The sequence below is a fragment of the Montipora foliosa genome, chromosome 5 (genome assembly GCF_036669935.1).
Source record: "Montipora foliosa isolate CH-2021 chromosome 5, ASM3666993v2, whole genome shotgun sequence".
In the NCBI taxonomy this organism is placed as follows: Eukaryota; Metazoa; Cnidaria; class Anthozoa; order Scleractinia; family Acroporidae; genus Montipora; species Montipora foliosa.
In genome coordinates, this window is record NC_090873.1 from 39,394,121 (window position 1) to 39,419,714 (window position 25,594).

The 25,594-nt window shown below is 38.6% G+C and overlaps 1 protein-coding gene across 2 annotated transcripts in view; it reads right to left on the reverse strand.

The window, feature by feature from the left end:
* LOC138004092 (uncharacterized) overlaps positions 1 to 20,473 on the reverse strand; it is an 888,878-nt gene extending 868,405 nt beyond the window's left edge. For both annotated transcript variants that reach the window (XM_068850495.1, XM_068850496.1), the window contains exons 1-15: positions 20,293 to 20,473; positions 17,060 to 17,412; positions 16,498 to 16,662; positions 13,696 to 13,809; positions 13,228 to 13,350; positions 12,583 to 12,679; positions 11,650 to 11,868; positions 8,779 to 9,155; positions 8,180 to 8,347; positions 6,625 to 6,735; positions 5,699 to 5,815; positions 4,847 to 4,937; positions 3,386 to 3,766; positions 2,642 to 2,764; positions 784 to 903 (exon numbers count right to left, since the gene is read on the reverse strand). In XM_068850495.1, coding sequence (XP_068706596.1) covers positions 784 to 903; positions 2,642 to 2,764; positions 3,386 to 3,766; positions 4,847 to 4,937; positions 5,699 to 5,815; positions 6,625 to 6,735; positions 8,180 to 8,347; positions 8,779 to 9,155; positions 11,650 to 11,868; positions 12,583 to 12,679; positions 13,228 to 13,350; positions 13,696 to 13,809; positions 16,498 to 16,662; positions 17,060 to 17,412; positions 20,293 to 20,362 — 2,629 coding nt within the window. In that variant the 5' untranslated portion in view covers positions 20,363 to 20,473. The remainder of the gene's footprint in view (positions 1 to 783; positions 904 to 2,641; positions 2,765 to 3,385; positions 3,767 to 4,846; positions 4,938 to 5,698; positions 5,816 to 6,624; positions 6,736 to 8,179; positions 8,348 to 8,778; positions 9,156 to 11,649; positions 11,869 to 12,582; positions 12,680 to 13,227; positions 13,351 to 13,695; positions 13,810 to 16,497; positions 16,663 to 17,059; positions 17,413 to 20,292) is intronic.
* Between the last annotated feature and the right edge of the window lie 5,121 nt (positions 20,474 to 25,594).

Here is a 25,594-nt window from a genome sequence, read left to right on the forward strand (position 1 = left end):
CAAACTCTTTCAGTGAGAGTGCGTTTATCATAGTTCCTCTTTCGATCTTGGAGCAAAATCTATCTGCTACCGATCTCGCATACCATTCTCGGTCCACTAGGTGAACAACACTAGCTGCTCAAATCTCGCTTGTTTTAATTTAAGGACGGTGCCTAATATTGTTATTGCGCAATACGTTCTGCGCATCTCGAGATACTGGAGTTTCCTATCGGTGATGCTCACTAATACAGGATATTTTTGCGCGGTTAAAAACTATACGGAGAAAGTAGATCTTAGTAAGTAGTCCTGGTATCCAAAAAGAAAATTGGGGATAACCATGAATTTTTGAGAGATAATCAAGCTTCAATTTGAGAAAGAACGCCATACATTGGTTTGTATTTTAAAGCTTTTTACAAATATTATTCATGAATTCAGTATCTTGGAAAAATTCGTGCATACCCTCAATTTTCTTTCTGGATTCAGGCAATGACACTTGTCAAGATCTACATTTCCTGCATAATCACAAACCGGGGGAAAAATACTTTTGAACTAACAGGCACCGTCCTTAAAGGTAATTTTATGGGTGAGTAAACTAGAGGACAACATGAGAGAAATTCAAATGTTTCAAATTGCAATTAATAAACGTTTCCTCCCCCCCCACCCGCCTAAAGCTAATCAAATGAACACAAAAAAACGAATTTTAAACGTTTAGTAAAACATCACGTGACTAATGGGCACGCAAGGCGTGTAAAACAAAACTGCCAGCACCAGTCGAGATAATACCTTCATTAGACTGGATGTTACCTGAGCAATTTCTTCCGTCTCCTTCATATCCTTTTTTGCAAGTGCAATTGTAAGATCCTACGGTATTCGTACAGGTGGCATTCTTGTTACATTCGTTTTCCGATGAACACTCGTCAATGTCTGGAACAAGTTAAATATCGGAAAAATCAACAGATGGTGATTCGAACTCTTTCAGTGAGAATGCGTTTTTCAAAGTTCCTGTCTCGATCTTGCCATAAGAAAATGTATGTACTACTGATCTCGCGTCATTAACTTCAGTTGTCTGTAATTTGTTATAAATTAACCTCATCTGATAACAGGGCCAGTTACATTGACCACTTTATTTCACGGCCTATCATTTCATCAAGCTCACCCTACAATAGCTTAAGCAAAGGATGCAACCTATGCCTTAAAGAGAAATTTAAAATCATCTGACAACCTGAATTGTCATCACTTAACAAACTTAATGAACTTGTATCTTCTGGCCGCAACTAACCGCAACATCAATTATGTAAATTTTATAGTATATATTAAACGATGGTTATGAATATTCTTGTCATTAAAATCCCTTGAAGAGTGAGCAATCACAAAACAGTGTTGTCGGGATGAAAGTGTATCTTTTTTTTCAATATATATATAGAGGATATTACACGGTGGCGAGAAGATATGAATTTTATGTTCGAGTGGCAAGAACAATATTGAGATAGTGAGATATTGTTCTTGCCACGAGAACTATAAAATTCATATCTTCGAGCCAACGTGTAATGTTCTTTTTATTATATGGAGACTAAATAGTGATAAATTCCGATTTTATTGTGTTTCAAAGTAGTCAACTTTTACAAATACGGCTGGGCTTTATAAAAAAGGCGGGAATCGTGACGTCATTGAACGATACGACACTCACAAAGGTGACATACGGAAAATACGCCACTCTGGTCCCGGATGTAGTGGCGTATGGAATCTACGAGTGGTTTAGTTCCCAGTAAAACACTCTCCTCCATATAATAAATATATATATATATATATATATAGTCCATTAGTATATACCACACAAATGCATGAAAAGTGCTTTCCACGCATTCTGACTGACTAGCTAGGAGGTGAATAGCAACTACTATAACTCACTCATAGATCACTTGCTTGTAAAGCGCATTTGAATATGTCAATAGAAAATGCGCTATATAAATTCATTACCATTACTATAAACACCTCTGAAAAAAAACAAAATGACTTCCAGTTTCGTTTTGGTTACCGATAAACTCGGTTGATTATTCAACTTTTCTGGAACATACTGAAACACAATATTCACCTCAGTGTCAGTGAAAGTGGTGAATATTTACCTCCACTTCGGTGAATAATTGCTGAATGATAGACCTTTTCACAATTTCTAACGCCACCTTGGTTGGGGGGAAAATGCGGTTTAAATTAAACCATTATAACTCCGCTGCAAAAAAGCAGATTTAAAAAGTGTAACAATATTTTTAGCATTTTTAATATCATTCACTCAACGGAAAATTAGATCATGGCACAAGGCAAAACGTCTGGAAATTCTTCGCGGGAATTTGCATAATTTTGTTTACAAGGGTTCATACGTAATTTACAAAATACGTTTACGGTTGTTATAGCTTGATTCTGATCGGCATACTTCACGAAAGTAATCTCAATTGAGTGCTTTTTGAGGGGTACTGTCGCTATCCACAATCATAAGACCCTAAAGGACTTACAGTGGCTCAAAATCAGCAAAATACCCATCAGTACATTCACTGTAATTTAAGCCGTGTTTGCCCCCTTCCCTCCCCTCCCGAACCAATACGACGTCTGACACCGTGAAAAGATCTATTTTACATAAAATTTTAAACTTCGTATTAGTAGTACATACCCAAGCAATTCCTTCCATCATAACTGTATCCTGAAGTGCATCTACAGGTGTAGGATCCATCATCATTAATGCAGGTAGCATTCTCTGGACAGTCGTAGGAAAACCCTTGGCACTCGTCGTAATCTAAATTGCAAAATGAATATAAGCAACCGACTATGCAGCGTTCCCAGATAAATAACTCTTACTGGCATACTGTTATTTACAGGTGCTTAATTATAACTTAGCTTCGCGCACGACGAGTGATATTAATTTTCGACCCTTTCAAAGATCGAAAGAAAAAAAGAAAGTGGGGCTTAAAATACCGGCATTTGGCTGAAACTTCAGAGACTTGTTCCAGCTACTTTTATTTATCTTTCCTTTACACCCAGTACAGTCACTAACTCAAAACCGATCTCGTGGGATAAATAAGCACATCATCTCGATCCCGGCGTTTCAGTAAACCTCGATATTGACTTTTGTCGCGAATTTGAAACTGGTTTACTATCTTGAACGCTTCTCCAACATCCACCATTTTGGCTGCGAATACATAAAGTCAGTTTCTTGGTGGAAAATTTGAACTCGAACCTCGGCACCAGCATGAAAGCTACATTACGATTGGCTTACTCCGACAGAACGGAGGGCAGTTCGCTTTGAACCAGCCACGTGGCGACGAGGACCGTTCAGTTGAGCCATCGTCTGAGGGGCCATGAAGGAGACTATGCTTTGGCTAGCTCTCAGCCGTATCACTTCATGCTAACTCCCTACCTTTCTTACAGCTGTACTTATGGCAGCTTGAACAGTTGACATCATTCCATTTGAATTTGTGAGCCTGAAGTGAGCCAAGGGTGTGCACGCAATCCTCATTACGGAAGTCATTGGGTTGATTCGTTGCCCAGTAATGGAAGTCAAATCGAGTTCCATCACTCCAAACGAACGTTCCTTCACTATTTATGTCAGACAAACCGAGCCAACCATTTTCTCCGTCGTGTAAGTTTTGCAGAAAGACATTTTCTTCTTGATTGTGAACACTGGGGAGGTTGGCTCCTACTGTGGCACACCTACTCTGGCCATTGCTCCAGGAATCACAGGATAATATTTTTTGGTAGCAATAACCTTTAAAATACATCCAGTCATCGGGGCAGATATCTGAAAATGAAAACAAAAAGTGATACGTTCAGTGTTGACAAATCCCCTTTTTAAAAAGGCCTATTTTGAGAAAATGAAAATTTTGGCATTTTTTCAAGAAAAAACCTTTCTCCACTTGTTTATCGCTTAACGAGACGGATCAGGTCGATAATCATCGAGTGAAGTCCTTTTTTTCTCACTCGAAATTTTTTCAAGAACAAAAGCAACTCGTAATCGCTTGATTTTGTCTGCAAAGGCTAAATTTTACTTTTAAAGAGAAACTGAGATGTTGTTGTATGCTCTGTTTCTTATTCTCGAACAGGCCCAACCTAACCCAGTAGGTACCTTGCAGAGTTAAAGGGGCACGGTCATGCTAAATTTGCAGTTTTAGGTCAAAAATGGGTAAAAATCTAAATTAGTACTTTAGCTCACACATACAACATTCCTGACAACCCACTGACCAGATATGAAATATATTTATGGCACAAAGAGCTATTCGTATTTAATTTTTGGTGTCTTTGTGAAGACAATGTCTCAAAACTTGAAAAAAAAAGGCCAGTTTTTTTCAATTTCCATCCTCTCCATCCTTGGCTGCAAACAACAAATAAAACTACAGGATTATTTTGTGATTTTCATTGACGTTTTTTAGTGTTTCGAAGTTTGACTAACATAGCGTGACACTGCACCTTAAAGGGGATGTGTCACGCAATTTAGCCAAATTTAGCGACTGGAAACATAAAACTAACTGCTTAGAACATTGAAGGAAGGTTTGAATAAAACAGCAAATACAAGAGGAGGCAGGGATGGGAAAAATTGGAGAAGATTAAAATGGATTGTGAATTGGGTATTTGAAAACTGTTAAGGCTAACATTTTTTTGACCGAAAACCTTCGGTCATTCTTCGGTCATTTTCGGTCGAAACGTCGTTATCAAGTTTTAAGTGAACGTCATTTGACATTCAAAAAAGTGAGTGTCTAAAATTTCTTATAGTAATTATGCAAATTTCTTTGACTGCAATTTCATTATATTTCGTTTAACGTTATGTTGTATAGCGAGAAGGGGCGACTAAAATGGTAAAATGACACAAAATTTACTTATTTACCTGCTAACACCGCGTACGACACAGTTAGTGGGTCAAACCGCTGAACAAATAACTCTTTGACGCAGATTCTGAATCTTGCGTTGCTGATGAACTTAAGGGAAAAACAAGAACAATAAACAAAAGTGACTCAAAATGCGAAATGCACTGCGTATAACATGTCAGCGTCGTTTTCAAGACCTTTCCATTTGTTTTGGCATGCCCTGGATGCAAAGATATTACATCTTTGATACATTACGAATTCTTTCACCCGTCCCCCTTTTCCAGTCACTCAAGGAACACGATAGGCTATGGATTGAGAATGGCTGACTACACCTCAAATATAACAACTTACAAAAGGTGATCGGATAGTTTAATATTTGCTCGCGCTTTTTTTTTCATCTTACCCTGACAAACAAAAAACTGAATACAAATCTTAAGAACCAAAGTATGGTGTGTAGCTATTGATGTTAATGGTGTAATGTGCTCCTGGGAAAGATAATAGACTGGTTGCTGGGCAACGGGGAGAGGACAACTGATGAATCAGTGTCCAGGGCAGGAGCCTATGACTCCCTTTCTTTTTCAATGACACGTGCGGTTTGGGAGAGGTACCAGTTTTGTGCGAGCGTTGATGATTCCAAGTTAATGTTTCCAAGATGGCTTGTCATGGCTAAACAATAGACCCCTTTTCCGGGGTTTCGCGCCTGGGAAAGCCTTGAATTTCAACTGCAGTGAGGAAGGGAAATTCTCCGAACTATTATGGGTTATCTTTGATATTGTGTGTCTCTCTTATTGTGAGCAATTGTAGGCAACCCAACGTGCTTTTTTTCCCTATTCTCTCTTCCCAGGAAACCCACAAGCATTTTAAATCTCTACCTCAATCCAGCTGACAATTCCGTTGCAATCCGGAGATGCATTCCCTCCTCCGCTAGAATGCTTGGCTGTAAGTATTACTATTGGGTGGTTATTGTACGTCCGTGTAAAATTTACGTTCTGTAAATCACAAAATAAACCCGGTATCTTTGTCAACAGGTAGTGCTTAATTAAATTTCGTCCTCTCATGGCGAGTCAATTGCAAAGTGCAGAGTCTTTCTGGCGAAAATAAAACCGTTAAATTAACAAACAAGTTAATCTAAGTCAGCCTATAGATGTTTACCACATTTATAATTACAGAGTTTCACTTTCGACAAGGGTTACGCATCAAAATCCATTGAAATTCAAGAGCTTTGCACTTGTTATCGACTCTTGGTACCATGGAAAATTGTTTGGTTCTTTCTCGTTTCATTTGTCAGAGACTTTTAAACAAAGAAGAGGAATGTGCTGCTTTTGTAATTATGAGGCATATGCGGAAACGCCTCTGCGAGATTATATTTGAACTAAGACAAAAGCTTCCATATCCAAATAGAATGGCTTTGAAGATGGTCATTTTGAAAATTTTGATTGTGGCCGTACAACCGTACTGATGACGAAGTCCACTCAAGTGATTACTGTTTTTCTAAAAATTAAGTGTTTAAGGATGATGATATACAAATTAAGTCATTATGTTTATCACTGCAAGAAAACTCGTACTGTTATCAGGATCTCTTGCAATGGGAAATGTGATTTTGGTCATCGCAGCTCGGATTGTTAGGAATAAAGTGGAAAATAGGAATATGACAAATGTTCCGTTGACATGGCAAGTGAGATTTGGACACTAATAAATGTAATCTGCAAGGAAATGGACACATGGAAATGGGATTGGTAACCCCTTGCCCTCTTCGGGGCATTTTTTTTTTTTTTTTATCATTGTTACATTTCCACACCTGGCAAAACGCGAAATTGTTACTCTTGGAAGGTAAGATCCCATTTGGAAAGCTGACATTGTTGTGATCTGAAAACAACGGTCTGTGTAAGGTCTCGAACGCCAACCAATTCTGAGGAGAAAAACAAACCAATAAGTAACTCAGTGTTTTTATGCTCGAATTTACTTCCATTACCTCTCGGAATGCAAAAAAATCATGGTTTGTACTGTATTAGGAGACACTCTCCTACCTTGGATTCTCTCGTTTATAACGCGGATACCGCAAAATATCTTGATGCTGATTGGTTAACAGTTGCGCAGCCAAAGCAAGCGTCCTTGCCCCAGTTGGTCAAGCGATGGATAGCGCTATCCACCGGAGAAATCACTATCCACTGGATAACTCAACTGGTTTTGCTAGTGTTTATCCGCTGCATAGTGATTTATCCAGTGTATTGCGCTATCCATTGTTTGAACAACTGGGGCCTGATTGGTTAACAGTTGCTCAGCCAGAGCAAGCGAGGTTACAAGAGAATCTTTATCCAAAAATAAAGTGCTTTTAATAATTATTTCTGTTGACAGCAACGATTTATGGAATTGACCTTAATTAACCAAATGAAAGCGTGTTGCTGAAATTTTAAGATTGAAGTGTTCATTTGTTGCGGAATTGAACTGTAAGTTTGCACGTTTATGCGATAAACATGAAATCGCAATGAGCCACTCGGGCAATTTTGTGAAAACTATAAAAATACGCGTGAGATTAATCTTTAATTAATCTCGATCCCATGTTATTATACATATACAAATCAACGGACAGTCTTTGCAAAATGTGTCTTTAGCCAAGATCATAGGCATTGCAATAAGGTCGATACAGTCTAAAATGAAATCACCTGTCATGACTGATAGAAATTTCAGACGAGGCAAAAATTAGCCACCTAGAAATTTCTACAGACCTGAAGTGCCCCTAGAACTTCCCCGGTAGCAGAGGTCTATTTTCTTTTGCGTTTTCTGTGCTAACGAGTACGGGGAAAGAGACCTCTGCCATGGATCGAAACTCGTTGTATTGAGCATGCACAGAGGTTACTTAGCGATCGAATCCTCATGAGTTGGTTTATGCAAACATTGTGGAAACCTTTTTAGGTGATTCAGACAAATTTTAAAACATTCAGACGTTGGATGCCTCTAAATATAAACTTATTCAAGGTCAGTCTATCTACGAGCTTGTGTCACGCAACAGGCTGGGTCGATTGGGCGTGACTTTAAAAAAAAAAAAAAGATATTGGGCTTGACTTGAAGAGGACAACTCACGGTTTTCATGATTTTAAAAACAGTAAAAAACGCGAATCTTTTCCTGATACTAATAAATTTCCATAAAAATTTCTTAAATGTCCTTAAGTTTGTTGCTGTTGTTGTTATTGTTTCTCTTGTGTAGAACGAGAACGAAAAGCTAAATATGGAACCTTTTTCTTCATTTGCGACAAGACTTAGTCTAGCTATACATAGAGCCGAACCAAAGAACAACATCTTTATAACCCTGGACAGCTCATCACTAAATCACAAAATTAGTACGCACTGCTCACCACAGAAATGTCATCGTGAACTCCTGCAAAGTTCTGTAGTTCTCGGATACAAATCTTAAAAGAACGTGCAGATACGTCTTCTAACCAGACACTGGCTGCGTCATGCTTCAGGCTTGATCTATAGTGCTCGGCTGTTACGAAGACAGTAGGTTGTGAAGAGAATTTTCCCTGATAATTTAAAAATTAAAGGAAACATCTAAATCCAACCCGTAGGTTTTTAGACTCTGCTAAAGTGATAAACATTGTTGAGAAAATCTTGAGCACATGCGATCAATTGGTTGGGTGCGATAGCACACCGAGTTGAAAAAGTTGTTTAGCTTTATACTTCATTACCAAAATCAAAGAGCCCAAACAATTATCTCATTCACGGAAAGAGGCACTGCAAATGCTTGCAATACCATCATTTTTTCATGCTGATGGAATTAAACACACTTTCAAAATCTGTAGTGTTACCTGAAGCGAATTTGCGCGTATACGTAGTCTGTTTGGTGGTTGGCGAAGGATAGTCTATAGCATTTTAAAATTAACCATTATGTCGCTCCTCGTATAGAGGCATTAAATCCGTGGAGGAAAGACATCAATGTACTGAGTTTACTTACGCTTGGCAAAGTGACAGTCTGACAACTAGTTCCAGTCCACCAACGAGAAAACTTGTTCTCGCCCGCAATTCCTCCGGGAGGAGCTCCCTGATAAGCTACCCAATCCACGGTAGCAAAGCTATCTGATGGGTAATCATTTCTTCCTGCTCTGGTCACGCATGCGGTGAATTGAGTACTGTTCACACTTTCAACCCAAGGAGTGGTGGCTTCATGGACATAGGCTGCATCAGAGTAGTTCACATGATTCACGGTAAGCTGTATGAAGATCTTTTGGTGAGGGTAAAATGTGAATGGTTCAAATTGAATGGTTTCACACTGATCTTCTGCCCAGGAAGGGTGATTCTTGAACTGATGTCTACCTTTCTGCAAAGGAAAACCTATAAAATAAAAAAATGAAATGAGTAAGTTGGTTATTAACTAAGTCTCTTTCACAACTGGGTATAATTAAGTACGTATACTAGCTTCTTCTTTTGAAGATGTTTGCATACCAGTTGCATCATATTGTCAGTCTTGTGCTCAAAGTGCTCTTAAAGGCCAATCGTTGTTGTCATATATTCTAATTCCAGTTGTTTTAGAACCCTTTTCCTTGCCCGCGTGGTACGTACAGCCTCTCTACGCCGGGTGGTGTATGCGACGTATTGTAAACGGCTTTCTAGTTGGGGCATCCAGTTTCCGTATCTCACTGATCTTCCAATCAATAAGGTTAAAGCTGCAAGTCACCAGTGGCACAGCAAGGGTGTTAATTTATGCCCTTTATCCTTTTTTCTGCATTAAGTTCACTTCGTAACACCAATCGCACACGTCTGAAATAATCTTTGCGAATTTTGTCCTCATCATCATCGTTTTATTCTTCTTCTTCTTCTTGTTATAATAATAATAATAATAATAATAATAATAATAGTAATAATAATCATAATAATAATAATAATAATTATAATTATTATCACGTTAGTAGTAGTAGTAGTAGTAGTAGTAGTAGTAGTAGTAGTAGTAGTATTAGTAGTAGTAATAGTAGTAGTAGTAGTAGCAGCAGCAGCAGCAGCAGCGGTAGAAGTTGTAGGAGGAGCAGTAGTAGTAGTAACAGTAGCAGTAGCCTTTGCCGTAGCCTTTGCCGTAGCAGGAGTAGTAGGGAGTTTAAGCAAAGACGACAGCATTGGCAAGGAAAACGTCAGTCCAATATATAACTTAGCGCTATCGCAAGTATTTCGTGATTTTTCCGTCTTGATTAGCTTGCACAATACAGGCTAACTATCCCGTAACTGAATGGGTGTAAACGGTTTTAAAGTCACAACATAAAATGACTGTTTCATTGTTATTTGCTCACGTTGTCGTCAAAGCCCAAAATTTGGTGATATCACGTTGTTGTTTGTGGAGTACGGCAGAGAAGTGCACGGAAATTCGTGCTGCGCGTGCGCGTTCCTTTTTTAACAAATAATATTCTAGCTTCGTGACGTTGCCGTAGCCGTAGCCGTCGTCTTTGCTTAAACTCCCTACTAGTAGTAGTAGCCATGACGTCATCGACCGTCCGTGCGTACGTCCGTCCACCCCTCCATGTATGCCAATGTGACCAGTATCATGCTAGTTTACAGCGTACATCTTTCATATTGGACATCAATGTTTTGATCAATTGACACCTGTCAAAGCAAGGTATCCGCTGACCAGTATTACGTGACCATATTGCAAGCTCATGCTTAGAGCTCACCGAGGTCAGCTGTTCTTTGAAAGTTGACCGCTGACCAGGTACTAGTTTTCGATTGGATTGCTGGCTAGTTCTTACAAAGTCAACGCTTTCCGTGTTCATGTGGAAAACGGTTTGGAAAATGTTTTCTTTCTGCATTTTTTGCTGGTTTCAAAAAAGTTTGACAAATCATAATAGCTGTGGTCCACACTGGTGGCTTTAATCCGTTTGCCCAACTACTTTTCGATGTGCATCGACAGTGACAAGCAAATTTTGGTTATAAACCCGTAATCGCAATGAGTTCTCGTAAAACTAGGGGGAAATTTCACTAGGTTGTGTTTTCGAAAAGTTGTTCAAAGCACCTAAACGTTATTTAAGTGTTGGAGCGGATCTTGTTTGAAGTTCGTCCTTTCTTGGTTGCATTGCCGTTTTCTGCCGATTCTTGTTCCAAGCCAACCTGGCGTGTTTCAATGAAATAAATCAAATGTAGATGATCTCGTTTTCAGAGATAAATTGGAATGATGTACATCAGTAAAACTCTTTTTTGACCTTGAACTGACAAATTTTCCCGACGGTTTCTAATTTTAGCGTGATTCCTATTCGCTGGCTATTGACAGTTGATTCTGAAATGTTTTTTTCATTTTCCATTCGCTCGCTCAGGATGCACTTGTTGTCTCAGTTTAAAATTCATGCGACTCAAGAAAAATTCATTGCCAACTTGGTGAAGTCTATAGTAAATTTCGCTTGAAAAACCGATATTGCACTCATCGCTTTGTGATTCATGCGATATCGGTTTTTTGCGTGAAATTTACTATGGAATTCACTAGTGAGGCAATGAATTTTTCTACGGAAGGAAAACGAAGAAAAATATTCAATTAAGCAGTAACCGGAAAGCGGAAAATTCGAAAACCTTTTTTTGTTCACTAACCCTCCAGGAAGTAGTAGTAGTAGTAGTAGTAGTAGTAGTAGTAGTAGTAGTAGTAGTAGTAGTAGTAGTAGTAGTAGTAGTAGTAGTAGTAGTAGTAGTAGTAGTAGTAGTAACTCTTGAAATTTCCTTAGTTTATTCTTGAACCCTTTAGTCATCTTAAGCTTCATTTAAAAGGAAGTTTTTTGCGAGATTTAGGATGTACAGTCGTCCTTGCACGTTACCTAGCTCCAGCTCATAAAACCTGAAGACGCAATCCCATATGTACCTGCACAACTTCCAGGGTGATAGTGGGTGTAGTTGGCCTGCGTCTCGCAAATCTCTTTCTGAAGCAAGCACAAGTTTCTGAATGTACGACCATTAGAAGCGCACATCTCTTCTTGATAAGACGGACAGCTGCTTTCACAGACGCAATCGCACCGTTGGGGAGATAACGCCACTGGTTTGCTGTGATACTTGCAGCTTGCATTGTTGCAAGGATCATAATCTTAAAAACACCAAAACAAGAACAAAGAAAATTAACAAATCCCCCTACAGTCACGTAAAACAGTGCTACCATATCTAAATGTGTGTAATTAACCCTACACGGCTGAAACTGGGACCAGCGTGTCGATAATCTGCTTAGTAAGGCAGGAAGGCGTATGCACATATTGAGAGTGTGCAAGACTCGGAGGGGGTAAAAATTTAGATTACCTACATTATTTCTTCAGTCCTCTGTTTTCACTTAAAGCATTTTAGTAAGTGGGGTTGCTGCAACATGTAGTTATGTTAAGTACGTCTCTTAAGGTGATGACATCAGTTGAATACCTTTTAGAAATATCAGATAGGAATATATGAAATGGCTATGTGAGCGCTAACCTTGTAATACCAGGTCGTACAGGAGTAGAGGTTATTCATATCTTACCCTCACATAATAGAACATAACATTTCAAACTTTCTTTAAGAATAGATGTCTTTTTAACTATGTTTAGTATCTAATTCCACTATTTTATTTATGTTCCCTATTTAGTTCAGTTCTATCATTGCCCGGAACGTTTGTTTCTGGAGTCAATAGAGAGATCATTTTAATTATAATCCTCATCTCAGACAAAGAGGACACCCAGTTGAGTCTTTGCGGTCATACTATATCAAAGTACTAGTGTTCTCCTTTAAGAAGCAAATCAAGGAAAACTCTTCGAAACGTTACAGTCGCACTATTTACCTCCGGTAACCACATAATGAACTTCCAAATTGTCTCTCTGGCCATCAATCCCAGCATAGTCTTTGATGCACACACGAAAATGAGTGCGGTTAATCTCCTGCATAATAACGTTTGAAGCAAAGTGATTTAATGCAGCAAACCAAAATCTTACAAAGGTTTATGGTGTATAGATCCTCAAAAACCAAAAATAAAAATAAAAATAAATTAATATCTAAAATAAAGTAGCATAAATTGCTTAATTATGTGAAGATCTGGGATTTTATGATAGAAAAGGATCTTACGTCCACCAAGGATATAAACGGACCCTTTACGGCCCAGAGTGGGTTGGAGTTGTTTTTGATGCCCTTGACTGTTGCCCTTGATTTTAAAAATTTGGTTTATATAGATAAAAATAATTTAAAACCGAATTTTCGGTTGCAACTGCAGCCTTCTTCAGAGTAAAATTTGTAGTCGGTTCTGAGTTTGAGAAATTCAGCTTTCAGACTATTTTTTATCTATATAAACAAAATTTTTACAACGTTTTGTAACACATTATATTATCATGATGACTAATGGCTTTTCAAACATTAATAAATAAAGTAAAGTAAATTGCTTAATTATGTCATGGGTAAATTTCTGTAATTTTATGATGATAGAGGATCTTACCTCCACCCAGGAGATTAACGGACCCTTGACGGCCCAGAGTGGATTGGAGTTGTTTTTAGTTCCCTTGACTGCTGTTGTAAGTACGTTTGGTGGTTCATAGAATGGTCTGGTAAAGTTGATAATCTGAAAGATTAAATTAACGACCTTTGTTTAACCCTTCATTTTCAATAGTGACACTAATAAATTTTATTCTGTGTAAGAGACAGTACAGTAAGTGGACTGGACATCATTTGGAGCGATGAGTAACAGCTGTGATAAGGACTGGTGTTCTTACTACCTTAACCTGAGACATGTAGAGTTAGATGTGAAAACCAGACAAAAACAATAGACGCTGCTGCAATAGCCACCCTTCTTGGAGCTGCTTCGCTTTACTATATGACCCTTTTTTATTCAATGAACGCTTTTGTCACTTCACAGTTTTTTTTCGTTATACAATCACCAATACTTCTTGCCGCACAAAGAACGTACCTTACATAGCGCGTAATTGTCCTGAGCTAATGGTATCTCATAGTTAGAAAACAAGATCTTGGACGACGCCTTAACTTTCCAGAGCGTTGGATAATGTTCGTATGCCATCCAGTTCTGAAAAGAAAAGAAAATAAGTTTAAAAAATATTGTAAGCTATTGCATACCACGCTGGTCCCAGAGGTCCCCGACAGCAGGCTAATTATTTCCTCATGCGATTGTGTGTATTGCATGAGATTTTCATTTAGAGATATTGTCGCAACTGAAAAATATTGTCATTAGTCTTTGCAGTTGTTCCTCTTCTGAATAACATTGCAGATAGCAAATAGCATGTTTACCATTTAATAATACGTATTATTATTATTATTATTATTATTATTATTATTATTATTATTATTATTATTATTATTGTTTACAGTGCTATTAATTGCTTCTTTCAGTCTCCATGAACCGGGGCCAATCCTTGGTCCTGAGGTACCAGGGGACTTTTTTATTCGATGGACAGAAACCTTCTCAGTATGCGCGCCGTTCCTAGGAGGACGATCTTTTGCAGCTCATTAATGTTGCTGGTTCCAGGGATCTTTCCTAAGTTCTGGTCCATTCCCTCTCTAAGAAGTCCCAGCGCACCAACAATAACCGGCACAGTCTCTGTTCTCATTCCCCACATTCTCGCGATTTCGATCTCGAGATCTTTGTACTTTGAAAGCTTTTCAATGACTTTTGTTGAGGTGTTTTTGTCGGCTGGTACAAGTACTGATACATCTATAAGTTTGCAACATCGGTCAGCATGGTCTTTGATCACTATATCAGGCTTATTCGCTGACAGTTCCCTATCAGTATGTATCTGCATATCCCAGACAATTGTGATTTCTTCGTTTTCGGTAATTGTATCGGGCTTGTGTTCATACCACCTGTCTGGGACTTCAACATAGCAATGCTGGCATGCCTTCCAATGAATATATGCAGCTGCCTTATTGTGCCTCCCTAGATAATCAGTTTTCGCAAGTTTGGGACAGCCAGATATGATGTGATCTATCGTTTCTTCGTGCTTGTGACATATTCTGCAAAGTGGACTGCTGCCGTCTTTAACAATCTTTGCAAAATAGTACTTGGTAGGGAGGCTTTGGTCCTGGGCTGCAATTATCAGTCCCTCTGTCTCAGCTTTCAGTCCCGTACTTCTGAGCCTCTGGTTGGTTTTATACCCATCAACATCTGCTTCCCTTAATCTTTTGGGGTATCTTCCGTGCAGTTCTTTTTCTTCCCACTACTTCATTTCTATTTCTTGGGCCTGCTGTTTTACCTTCTGTTTTACTTTCCTAGCAAACTTAGTAATTCGTTCATTTGCTTCCCTCTCCAGGTTTGGTACCTCAAATTCTCTTTTGAATTTCTCTGCCTCTTTTTGGATGGAGTAAAGCTTCTTTTTGGTCTCATGTTGAAGCACTAGTTGGAGCAGAGCATCATCAGTGTTTCTCAGATATGTTTCCAGCCCTATTGTAGTAGATTTGTACGCCGTTTCTAACTTGGTCAAGCCTCTTCCTCCAATTCTTCTGGGGAGATTCTGTTCACGTCTGCCTTCGGGTGGTGCATTCTGTGGATGGTAAGTAGCTTCCGAGTTTTTGTGTCCAGCTCTCAATCTCACTCATTTTCCATTTTATAATATTGAAACTGTAGGTGACAACGGGCACAGCTAGGGTATTGATAGCTTCAAATCTGTTGACAGCGTTCAGTTCACTTTTCAATACTAATCTTACTCTGCGGTAGTATTCTTTCCTCACTTTCTCCTTCATAGCGGCATGCTGTATTCCATCGCCTTCATTTACTCTTAGTTACTTGTAGGCCTCCTCCTGATCTAGTTCTCTGATGGATGTGTTAATGTCAATCTGTAGGTCTGATGTTTTCGTAAGCTTTCCTCTTTTAAAAGTTGCTTTTGCACATTTTTCCAATCCAAATTCCATCCGTATGTCATCGCTAAATTTCTTAACAACAGTAAGAAAGCCAGCCTGTTGGCTGTCCTCTTTGGAATAGGTTTTCAAATCATCCATGAAGAAAAGATGGTTGATTTTTTCACCCTGGATTTCATATTCGCAGCCACTTTCTTGCAGAAGTGGGCTCAAGGGTGCAAGAGCCATTCAAAATAGGAGTGGTGACAAGGAATCTCCTTGGAATATGCCACTTTTAATATTAATAGGTCTGGATTTATTATCATTATCATTATCATTTTATTATTAGTATTATTATTATTATTATTATTATTATTTTTTTTTTTTACCCCAAAAGGGATTAATGGATTTCCTACTTCCCAGTTCCATTATGTTTAGGCTTCCTGTCGTGATCGTTTCAGCAAGTTACGTTTTCTTCTTTGGTTGCATAATCATTAAGATTGTTTCATATAAGAACGTATAATTCTATTATGTGACTAAAGAGACAGGTCCCATCTGATAATTCATTGCACAGCTTGCCCAGGAAATCTAGCAAGCCTATAACTCTTAGGGCGCTTTCCATTTGACAGAACTGGCTGGCCAGATCCGGCATTTGGAAAGACTCACTCTTCAACGCCGTCAAATTCACCCACCTCGAAAATGATATATACTCCTCCGGAAGAATGCGAGAGATTATCATGCATATGCATTCAAGCGTTTCTTCAAATTGTTGCATTTTCCTTGCAAACTGACTGGCCTGGTCAGCCAGTTCTGACAAAAAATAAATGCGCCCTTAGCTTAGCATGGACTTGAAATTGCATTCAATTTTGTACTGTCACTTTATCTTTCTCTCTTTGAGTTTTTATATAAATGTCTCTTTACTTACCACAAGCAGATTGCTATGAGGCCCATCAAATGTTCTTGACTCTCTTAAGCAAACCACGAAGTGCGTCCTGAAAACACTTTCGATCCAAACGTTCATTGCATCCTTCCTTTGATCAAGGTTTCCGTGTTGAATAGTAGCTTGGATTTCAGGTTTCGTTGAAAAAACCTATAGAGAAAAATAAGTGAATAGATGTGTGCAAATAGCCCATTTTGCTGCTTCGATTTTAGTGACCAGGCCTGTGAAAGGCAGACTCCGACGGGCTGAAGGTGTGCTATGTTGCTATTCTGAAATAACTTTTAAAAAAAAAGGGGGAATAATAATAATAATAATAATAATAATAATAATAATAATAATAATAATAATAATAATAATAGTCATCATCATTATCATCATCATCATGGCGTTGAAATGTCGCTAAACAAATTCCACCAACAAGCATCTTTATCTGAAGGGATTTTTCACTAAGAGAAATTTGCTACAAACCGCAACTTCAATCTAATAAATGCATTTTTAACATAGAATTTAGATGAAATTTGATTAAAGCACATCCTTTAGAGTTTACCTGAGAGAAAGTCACTCGGGTGCATTTTGTTCCGGTTGTAAAAAGGGCGAATCTCGCTTGTCCATGTTGTACACCTGACTGGTAGCCTTGAAAAGCGAGCCAATCGATGGTGCTGTTTGCACCGGATCCTTGACCGCCTGCCACAATACACGCCTTGAAACGGGTTGTGGAAATGTCTTCGACCCATGCAAGAACGGAATCGTGGACTTCCGCTGAATCGTTTCCGTGATTAACTGACGTAAACACACGGACAGGAAGGTAACCGTTAGGGAAAGGTCGACTGAAATACGCGTACTTGCACTGATAGTTATCGTTGCCTGCCATCTGCATAACAATTTTTCCATTCTCGGTCCCTGAAGAATAAAGACAACACCATCACCTTGAAACGGGGTCGACAATACTCACCTCTCTTCTTTTAAATGTAGATTTTTTTAGGCATGTACCTGGCACTGTATCTTAAAGGGGTATATTGCGATGGATTGCACATTAGTAAAAATCTGGAAAGCAAAGGAGACCTGTTTACCGATGGCAAACAAAAATCAATGGCCAAAGTTTTTCTAAAACGGCTACTTTAGCTAACAGAAACCATTCTTACGTGTTTGTGGTTGCGCGTAGCCAAGATAAAATGAATGTCAACTTGTAAACGTTGGTCCTTCCTCGGCTTCTCGCGAGGATTTCTTCCCTTATTTTAAGGACGGTGCCTACTAATTCAAAGACATTTTTGGCCCGGTTTATGATTATGCAGGAAGTGTAGATCTTAACAAGTGTTATCCAACAGGAAAATTAGAGGTAGCCACGCATCTTTCAAAGATAATTCTTAAACAATATTTTTAAAAAGTTTAAAAAGTACAAAGCAATGTTTAGCGTTCTTTCTCAAATTGAAGCTTAATTATCTCTCAAAAATGCATGGTTACCCCCAATTTTCTTTTTGGATACCAAGACTACTTACTAAGATCTACTTTCTCCGGATAGTTTTACAGTGCGACGCGCCTTAACGTGGCCACCTAACAAAGTTTTTTAAAACTGTTACGCCAATCAGGATGTGCCAATTTGATTGTCAGTCACCCCTACTTGCAAAGTTCGCACGGCTGTAAGTTGAACACCATTGAATGAGTTGTTTGAGTTGACGTACTTACACGTAATTTCAAATGTGAAAGTTTGTTGGGTGGCCGTGGTAAGGCGCGTCTCTCTGTAAACCGTGCATAAAGTCATGTTAACTCGTGCAATTAACATTATTTCCCTCTGGAAAGAGGGCGCAGACGAAAAAGGAAAAGAAGCAAAGTGAAAAAAATATATTCTCATTGATCGACGTAGAAATAGTCAACGCCCCCTTTAATTTAGCTCACTAGACTATTTGACGTAAGGAATAATTGATCTTTGCACTTATCTGGACAATGGAAGCAACTGTCTCGGATAAACACCTGAAAAATCCAGGCAGCCCCAAAGGAAAAAGGGATTTGGATACTATATATATTTAATTAAAATACCCTATTGACTAGCAAATTAATTGGCCCTAACAGCTTTCAAACACCGTTTAATTTCTTCCTTTTGACAGAACTATGCTTCGGTTGTAAGCATCATTTGGTGTTTTCTAACAAACTCAAGGCGAGCTGTTTGTGAACAGGTGCGTGTCTGTGTGAAACCAAATGGATTTGTGTTCTGCGGGAAAATTATTTCCTTCCATGTCCATGAAATCCGGTAGACTACGAAGGCAGCTTTATATCAATTTGTATTATTCAACACACTGTGGCAATGTCCAAATATGGTCATAGCGCGCTCAATATTCGTCTTGCGTATTCAACAGATATCCTGCGATATACGTAAGCTAAGTATCAGGCGATATTCCGCGCGTTTTCAGAGGATAATTGTTAAATATTAGCCCATGCATGTCAATTGCAGGTCGTACATGGGGGATGGCCGACAAAAGAGCGACTTTTCAAGACATAAGAAGATAAGAAGTTGCTAAAGAACTTTTTTGTTGTTGTTGTTGCCAATCTAGTAGATGGCTTAGGCATGGAAATTCACGGAATGCCCTTAAGGCAAACATTATGAAGTGTTTTCTTTGTGCCTTAATGAACTCCTACCACCTTCATCGCGTGAGGATAACAACTCCAACTGGCCAATCATCGAGCTGACAATAATACCCTTCCCAACCCCACCCCTTTTTAACAACAATTGTAAGAGAACGTGTAGAGGCGAATTGCATTATGAACATAGAATTAAAAGACAAGTTAAATAATAGCATCTAAAGAGTTTGATATGGATTTGGATACTATTTAATTGAAACACCCTACTTGCTAGGAAATTAGTTGACCCTCACAGCTTTCGAACACCGTCTTTTTCCTTTTGACAGAATCATGCTCAGTTATAACTATCATTTGGTGTTGGTTAAGAAATGCAAGGGGTGCTGTTTGTGAAAAGGGGTGTGTCTCTGTCTGAAACTCAACGAATTTGAGTTCAGTGGAGGGAATGTGTTCTTCCATTACATTGGGCAAGTGCTGGTTAATTCATAATTTCATATTCATGAAATCCTGTACACTAAGAGCACCAACTCAAAAAAAGGCACTACTCTTCTCTCAAAGCAAACGTTCACAGGCAGCGCGAGTTGACATCGTTCGAGAACGACAGCCTCTAATAATACAAGCAAAAAGACACAAACAATTTTGCAATTAAAGAAGAGATCTTTTTTTTTAAGTGTAGGGAGATTTTCGTGATGCAACTTGTAACTATCCTAAAAAAAACCGCCATAAGTATAAATATACCAAAACAGCAAGTCGCAGACCTTAAATTGAGGAATAATTACGAAATGAATGTTTTTGAGACTCCAAATAACAAACGTCAAGGTTTTCATTTGTCTAAGTGGTGTTAAAGTGTACATGTTTTTAAGTATTCCTCCAAAGCGTTATACAGGCTTACATTAACCCTCGCAATCAACTAAGTAAACTCCCATTCAAGCACTTTGCGCGCACATGCAGGATTAGCTAAAAAGAGTCATGAACAGGCTTCAAAAATAATTTAGGCTTGTAAGGGAACTGAACTGTTGAAGTTGTTCCATAAAGTTCAATGATCTTTTTTTCTCATAAAAACGTCACACAATGATCGCTATTTCAATACACTGTAACATGAATTTCATGTATCTTTAACCAAAAAAGAGCAGCCCAGTTAAGCCAACTACATACATATTTGTCGGTGCTCTATTTCACCGGGCTGGTTAATGTAAGGAAAATAGTTACCTTGGATGCTACGGATTATCAAGAAGAAAACGCTCAGCCAAAGCAGGAAAATTCCTCTAATGCGGTCCATGGTGTCCACCTCCTCGTATGAGCACCACTTTGATATAATGCCTCTTCTATAAAACGCTTAACTTTATATTTTTTCCGCTAGGTTCAGAAGTTGGCGTATCCAATAACAAGTGGAAATATACATTTTCCTGTTGGTTGTTTTTGTTTTTACTTTCTTTGCTGAAATCGCATTTAGCTTGGCACTTAGTTGTCAATTCTAAGTTTTGCCAAAGGGCGACATGTAGAACAGAAAGGTTACACTTACTCAAACAGTAATAATAAAAGGAAATAAAAAAACAAATTCGGAAATATCATGAAACATAATTGATTTTGAATATGTTTGTTTTTATGCATAACAGATAGGTTTTTCGCCAGTTATAGCCGATAAGTACAAGGTAAAATAACATATGTGTCTAGCATTTCCGGGCTGTCGTGAGTGGCTGAGCACTGTTGCGTTTAGCTAGAGCAAGAAAAGCGCAATTTAAAAAAAAAAAAGGCTTGCGTAAAATTCGAAACACAATGTCAAAAATGTCATGTATTTTGGCCGCCAAAATCATTGTGGATGTGACCATGTAGGAAAATAGAAAACCCAATATTTTTTTAGTCAATATAGTATTAATTGGCAACAGCTATGCACAAGAGTCACCTATAAACACCCCATAATGCCTTCGCCTAGTGCTAAAGATCTCGTCTGTTGAGGAGTCCATTGCTTTTTCTCAAAGATAAAAGCCCCTTACAATAGACAGAAATCTTCGAGACGATTTCGGCTTGATGCATATATTTGATTCTTTCTATCAAGAGTTATTTGCTTTCCTTCAAACTAGTAATACCTGTAAAATAAGCGTTGCAAAAACATACGACTAAGCACTGTGGTCAGGTGATTTAATTTGTATAAGTCAAGTTTTGTTTTGCTAAAGATTTGCTGCAAGATCTTACGTTGTTGTTTCCCTGAAGCATGCCAAACGATTATGCGTTTAGACATGCACTTCCCAAAATAGAATATTGCTCTGTATCAGGTTAATACAACAGGCTTGACGTGTATACATGTATTTATGTTTCAGAGTAGATGTTGCTAATAACATTAAAAAATATATATTTTCATTGTCTAAAGGAAGACCTGTTGAACCTTTGCGTGTATACGTATCGAGAACCGCATGGTTAGACGTTACTTGGCCATAATATGCATTGCACTGACGATGATAGCCTAAACCATTTCTAATTAATTCTTTTAACCTTTATTATAATAACATATGTAAGCACGTAAGCACTCACAAAAAGATAGATTGTGTCAATGATGTGGTTATTTTATTCCGTTTTTTTTCTCTTTATCTCATAATCCCCACATCCCTCAGATGCCGTACTAGAAGTGGCATGCGATGTGGCATGCGATCCGACAAGTGTAGATTATATTCTAGCAGTCTGGGGGCCCTATTGTACCGGAAAAAGTGAAGATCTTGGCGATGGTAGAGGATTAGGAGTTTTCGTTCTCTTTAAAAGTTATTTTGCAATAGTGCTCCTTTTTCCCCCGACTTAATTTCCAAAAGTGTATGAAGAATAATATTTTTATATAAATTTTGTATTTTTTTTGTAATGTCTAATTACGCTTGGTTAAGATTTGTTATTTTATTGTAAAATATTGTAAGTTGAATAAAAGAAATAAATTATTATCTAATGTTCAAATTGTCCCTGTTCCACTATTCACTAAAAACCCTTCCTGAGTAGAATATAAATAGCACCAGTAAAAGCTGTTGTCAATCTCGTGAGCACAAAACAGCTGGCAGGATTTTCGTCCAATTTAATCCGTTGTGATTCCCAGAAAGGAAACTGATACCCGCTACGTACAACGTCATGCAACTTTAAATATTCCTCTCGACTGGCTTTCGTTACACGGACAAAAAATGGCGCTCTTCAAAACGTACATTTCTCTGATTAGTAGATTATAAAACTGAAGATCAACTTTGTCACGTCAAGGAAAGTGACAGCGTCTGATCTCATGTTCTAATTGCCTTGATTTGGGCTAAATACGCCGATCAGAAATTATTATCGTTTGAGATTCTCTTCATTCGATCTCGCCTGATCTGCCGGTCCGCTGTGGGCAGCGGCCTGACAGCGGCCGATCTGGCGAGTAGCTGTGCGCCACTATAAGGGAGCCTTCACACCTTTAGCTCGCGGTAAAGTCTTTGCATACTATGATACTTACTATGATGTGAAACACAATCAAATTTGATTCAGGTACTAATCTTAGGTAATGACTCTCTTGACTCAACTTTCAGTTGAGCCGACAAATTGGAGAGAAGGACCCTTTTCCTAGTCTTAAAAGCCAATGATGCTGTAGCTTGCATACAGCTGTTTCGAGAAAGATAGTCGGAAAGAAGCGTAAGAGCGTTTGCGACAATGCCGAAAAGTAGTATGGGACAGTATTCAATATGTAGTGAACGCCCAGAATAGAAGATGCCACGACCGTACAGTGAAGACCTACGACGGCGAGCTATTTGTTTGAAAGAGTTCTTAGGATATAGCGTAAACGAAGTGGCAGTACACAGACTTATGTTGAAGCTCTCTCTCTTCACGTGCGCCGCGATTTTTGTATACATTTCTCAAACTTTCTCTGCGAAACACGACATGAAATAAGTGAGGTTAAAGTCGTCAGAATCTTCCTTGTCTGTGAATCCTAACCCTTTGTCACTAATTCATGGTCTGGATCATTTGACTGAATTTTGAAACTCCCTCATATCTCAATGTCAGTGGCAAAAAGATGAGCACGTATTTCTAGGTGACGTTTTCGAAAGCGTTGCCATCATGTTTTCGTTGACTCAAACTGACAGTTTACCATAACGCCTTTCGGTATTGTCGCGTAGGCTTTATGCTTTCTCGAAACAGCTGTACTAGGATCAGTCGTCGATATCGTTGCAGCATGAGGTAACCAAAATTAAACTAGAAACCAGTCCTGCCACTTGAAAGGAAATTCAACTCCTAACGTTTCGTAAGTCTAAGGGTATCTGACTGCTGACAACTTCTTTGTAGCTTCCCGGATCGAGACAAGTTGATTCGCCTGATTGGTGCGTTCTTCAGGCCGCTTTCTCGCAGAATTAGAAACTTTCCGGTTGTCACAATTCGCACTGTATCTTAAGACTGGAGAAGCTTTGAGTCATCAATTTTAATAATCATTTTGCTTCTACCCTGCGGGTATCTGGTTTCTCCTGTGCGAGCAACTCTTAGATTTTTTTACTGATCATGTGCAATGTACGTCACGCCCCGCGTGATGCATTTGATATCCGGCTTCGTACTATTTAACGGGAAAATATCACTACACAGCAGGCTCGCCAAAACGCAGCAATTACGTAGCTGAACGCTTTCGTAAGCTGAAAAACAAGTTTACTAACTCGTTTTACCAGTTCAAATTTAATTCATTCGTCCTTGGCGGGGGACTGCGGCTCACTCAAAGAAACTAATCAACGGATGCTCGCATTGGTTTCTCTCTCGAGAAGCGTAGGAGAAAGCAATTGCTCGCAGGATATTTGCTTTTAGTTTTCAGATCAAAATGGTGACTTTGACTTTTGCTTTCATTCAGCACAAAATTACACTTGTTTTTCTGGCGGGCAAAATTCAACCCTTGGTTGGAATTGAACCCTTTTATTTCCAAGAACAAAACATGCATTCTCCTAACTAGTACCCTAGATTTCTTACTAATGAAGCTATGATCTTCGCAGTTGAGAACGCAAATTTATCAATTGCCTAGAGAAGACTGAAAAATTCATTACCTCACTGATGCTCGGGGCTGGTCATTTGTAATTTCAAACGTTCCCGTGATGAATGAACCAACGAACGAAATGATATATGAAATGAATTAGTTCAATATATGATTCATTTTATCTTATATAATTTCGTTCATATACATTTCATTGTTGGGTAGTTTTGAGAATTTGGTGACATATCAAGATCAAACCTCCTTCTCGATACCTGTCTGACTGACATTTCATTGAAATTCTGGGGAGAATTTACATGCTGATCACTTCTGGGAGACAAAGGGTTAATATTAACGGCGGATTGATGTCAATCGACTTTTGAACCGAACTGGACCAAGCGAGTGGCAGTTTTCCCAAATGGATTTTTGGAGCCAAAAAGTTGTCGGGTCTTTCGAGAAACAGGCTCCAGTACCTATGCACATTATCCAATGTGTGGTGATTTTTCACAATAAAATTGTGTTTTGCAAGTGCTGGATAGAATTTTTGTGTAACATTGCTTCCGCTGTCCCGTTACTCTTTTTTTTAATTATACCTTGCCATGTTATGAAGTCCATAGAAGCATTGTCCTCGCTGTTTTTCAAACCACCGTCAAGGCCTGCGTTAAAGCCAACTGAAGCCAACTTAGACTTTATTGGTACATTCCATACTATCCAAAAAATTATAGAATAGATTTAGACATTCAGCTAATTAAGTCGAATAAAACACAATCAATAGACTTTGCTAAGGATTTTGACTTTTTATTTCGTGGGGTACTAGTAGTAGTACGATAGTTAGAAACATGTCATACCAAGCCAGCATTAACTACTCCAAAAAAATAATAATAATAATAATGTACACGGAACGTTGTAGGTCGTCCAGCTCTTCTGTATAAGCAGAATGTTGTATTCGTAGATGCGTTGCCCTACTGAAACATAAGAAAGTTGTATATTGGTGTATATGTGATACAGAGGAACCCATCACTGACTTGCACTTCTTGCAGTGAGTAAAGCAAGCGGTGAAACTGTAAGGCGATTTCTAAACCCACTGGCTGTTTTGCCTCTTGCAAGTCTCACACATCTAAAGACTGAAGAGGCCACTTAGGGGTCTTACAAGTAACAATGTCGGTTTTGCTTTCGCTGGTTCGACGCAAAACACGGCTCCCTTAATTTAACTTCTCGCATGAAAGGAATGTATGCTAGTGGCGTTCAATCAAGTATTTACTCTTTTCACGAAGTTTCGTTCCACCACTGATGTTAATACCTCAAATACTTGAAATGTCAGTTTTAAAATACCCCAAAACAATGTACTATAATATATCGCGTCATTCGCCTTCCTTAATTTCTGAACCTGCAGATAATTTACCAGTTAATCTCAACAAAAGTCCTTCTTGCCACTAATAACGTATTTAACACTTTCACGTTGCGATCACAGTTTTTCTTGTTGTGACGTCACAACAGGTGCTTATATTTCTGTCAAAAGATCGTTTCAAATCAAGGACGGTTCCGTCAAACTTTTAATCAGAGCTATAG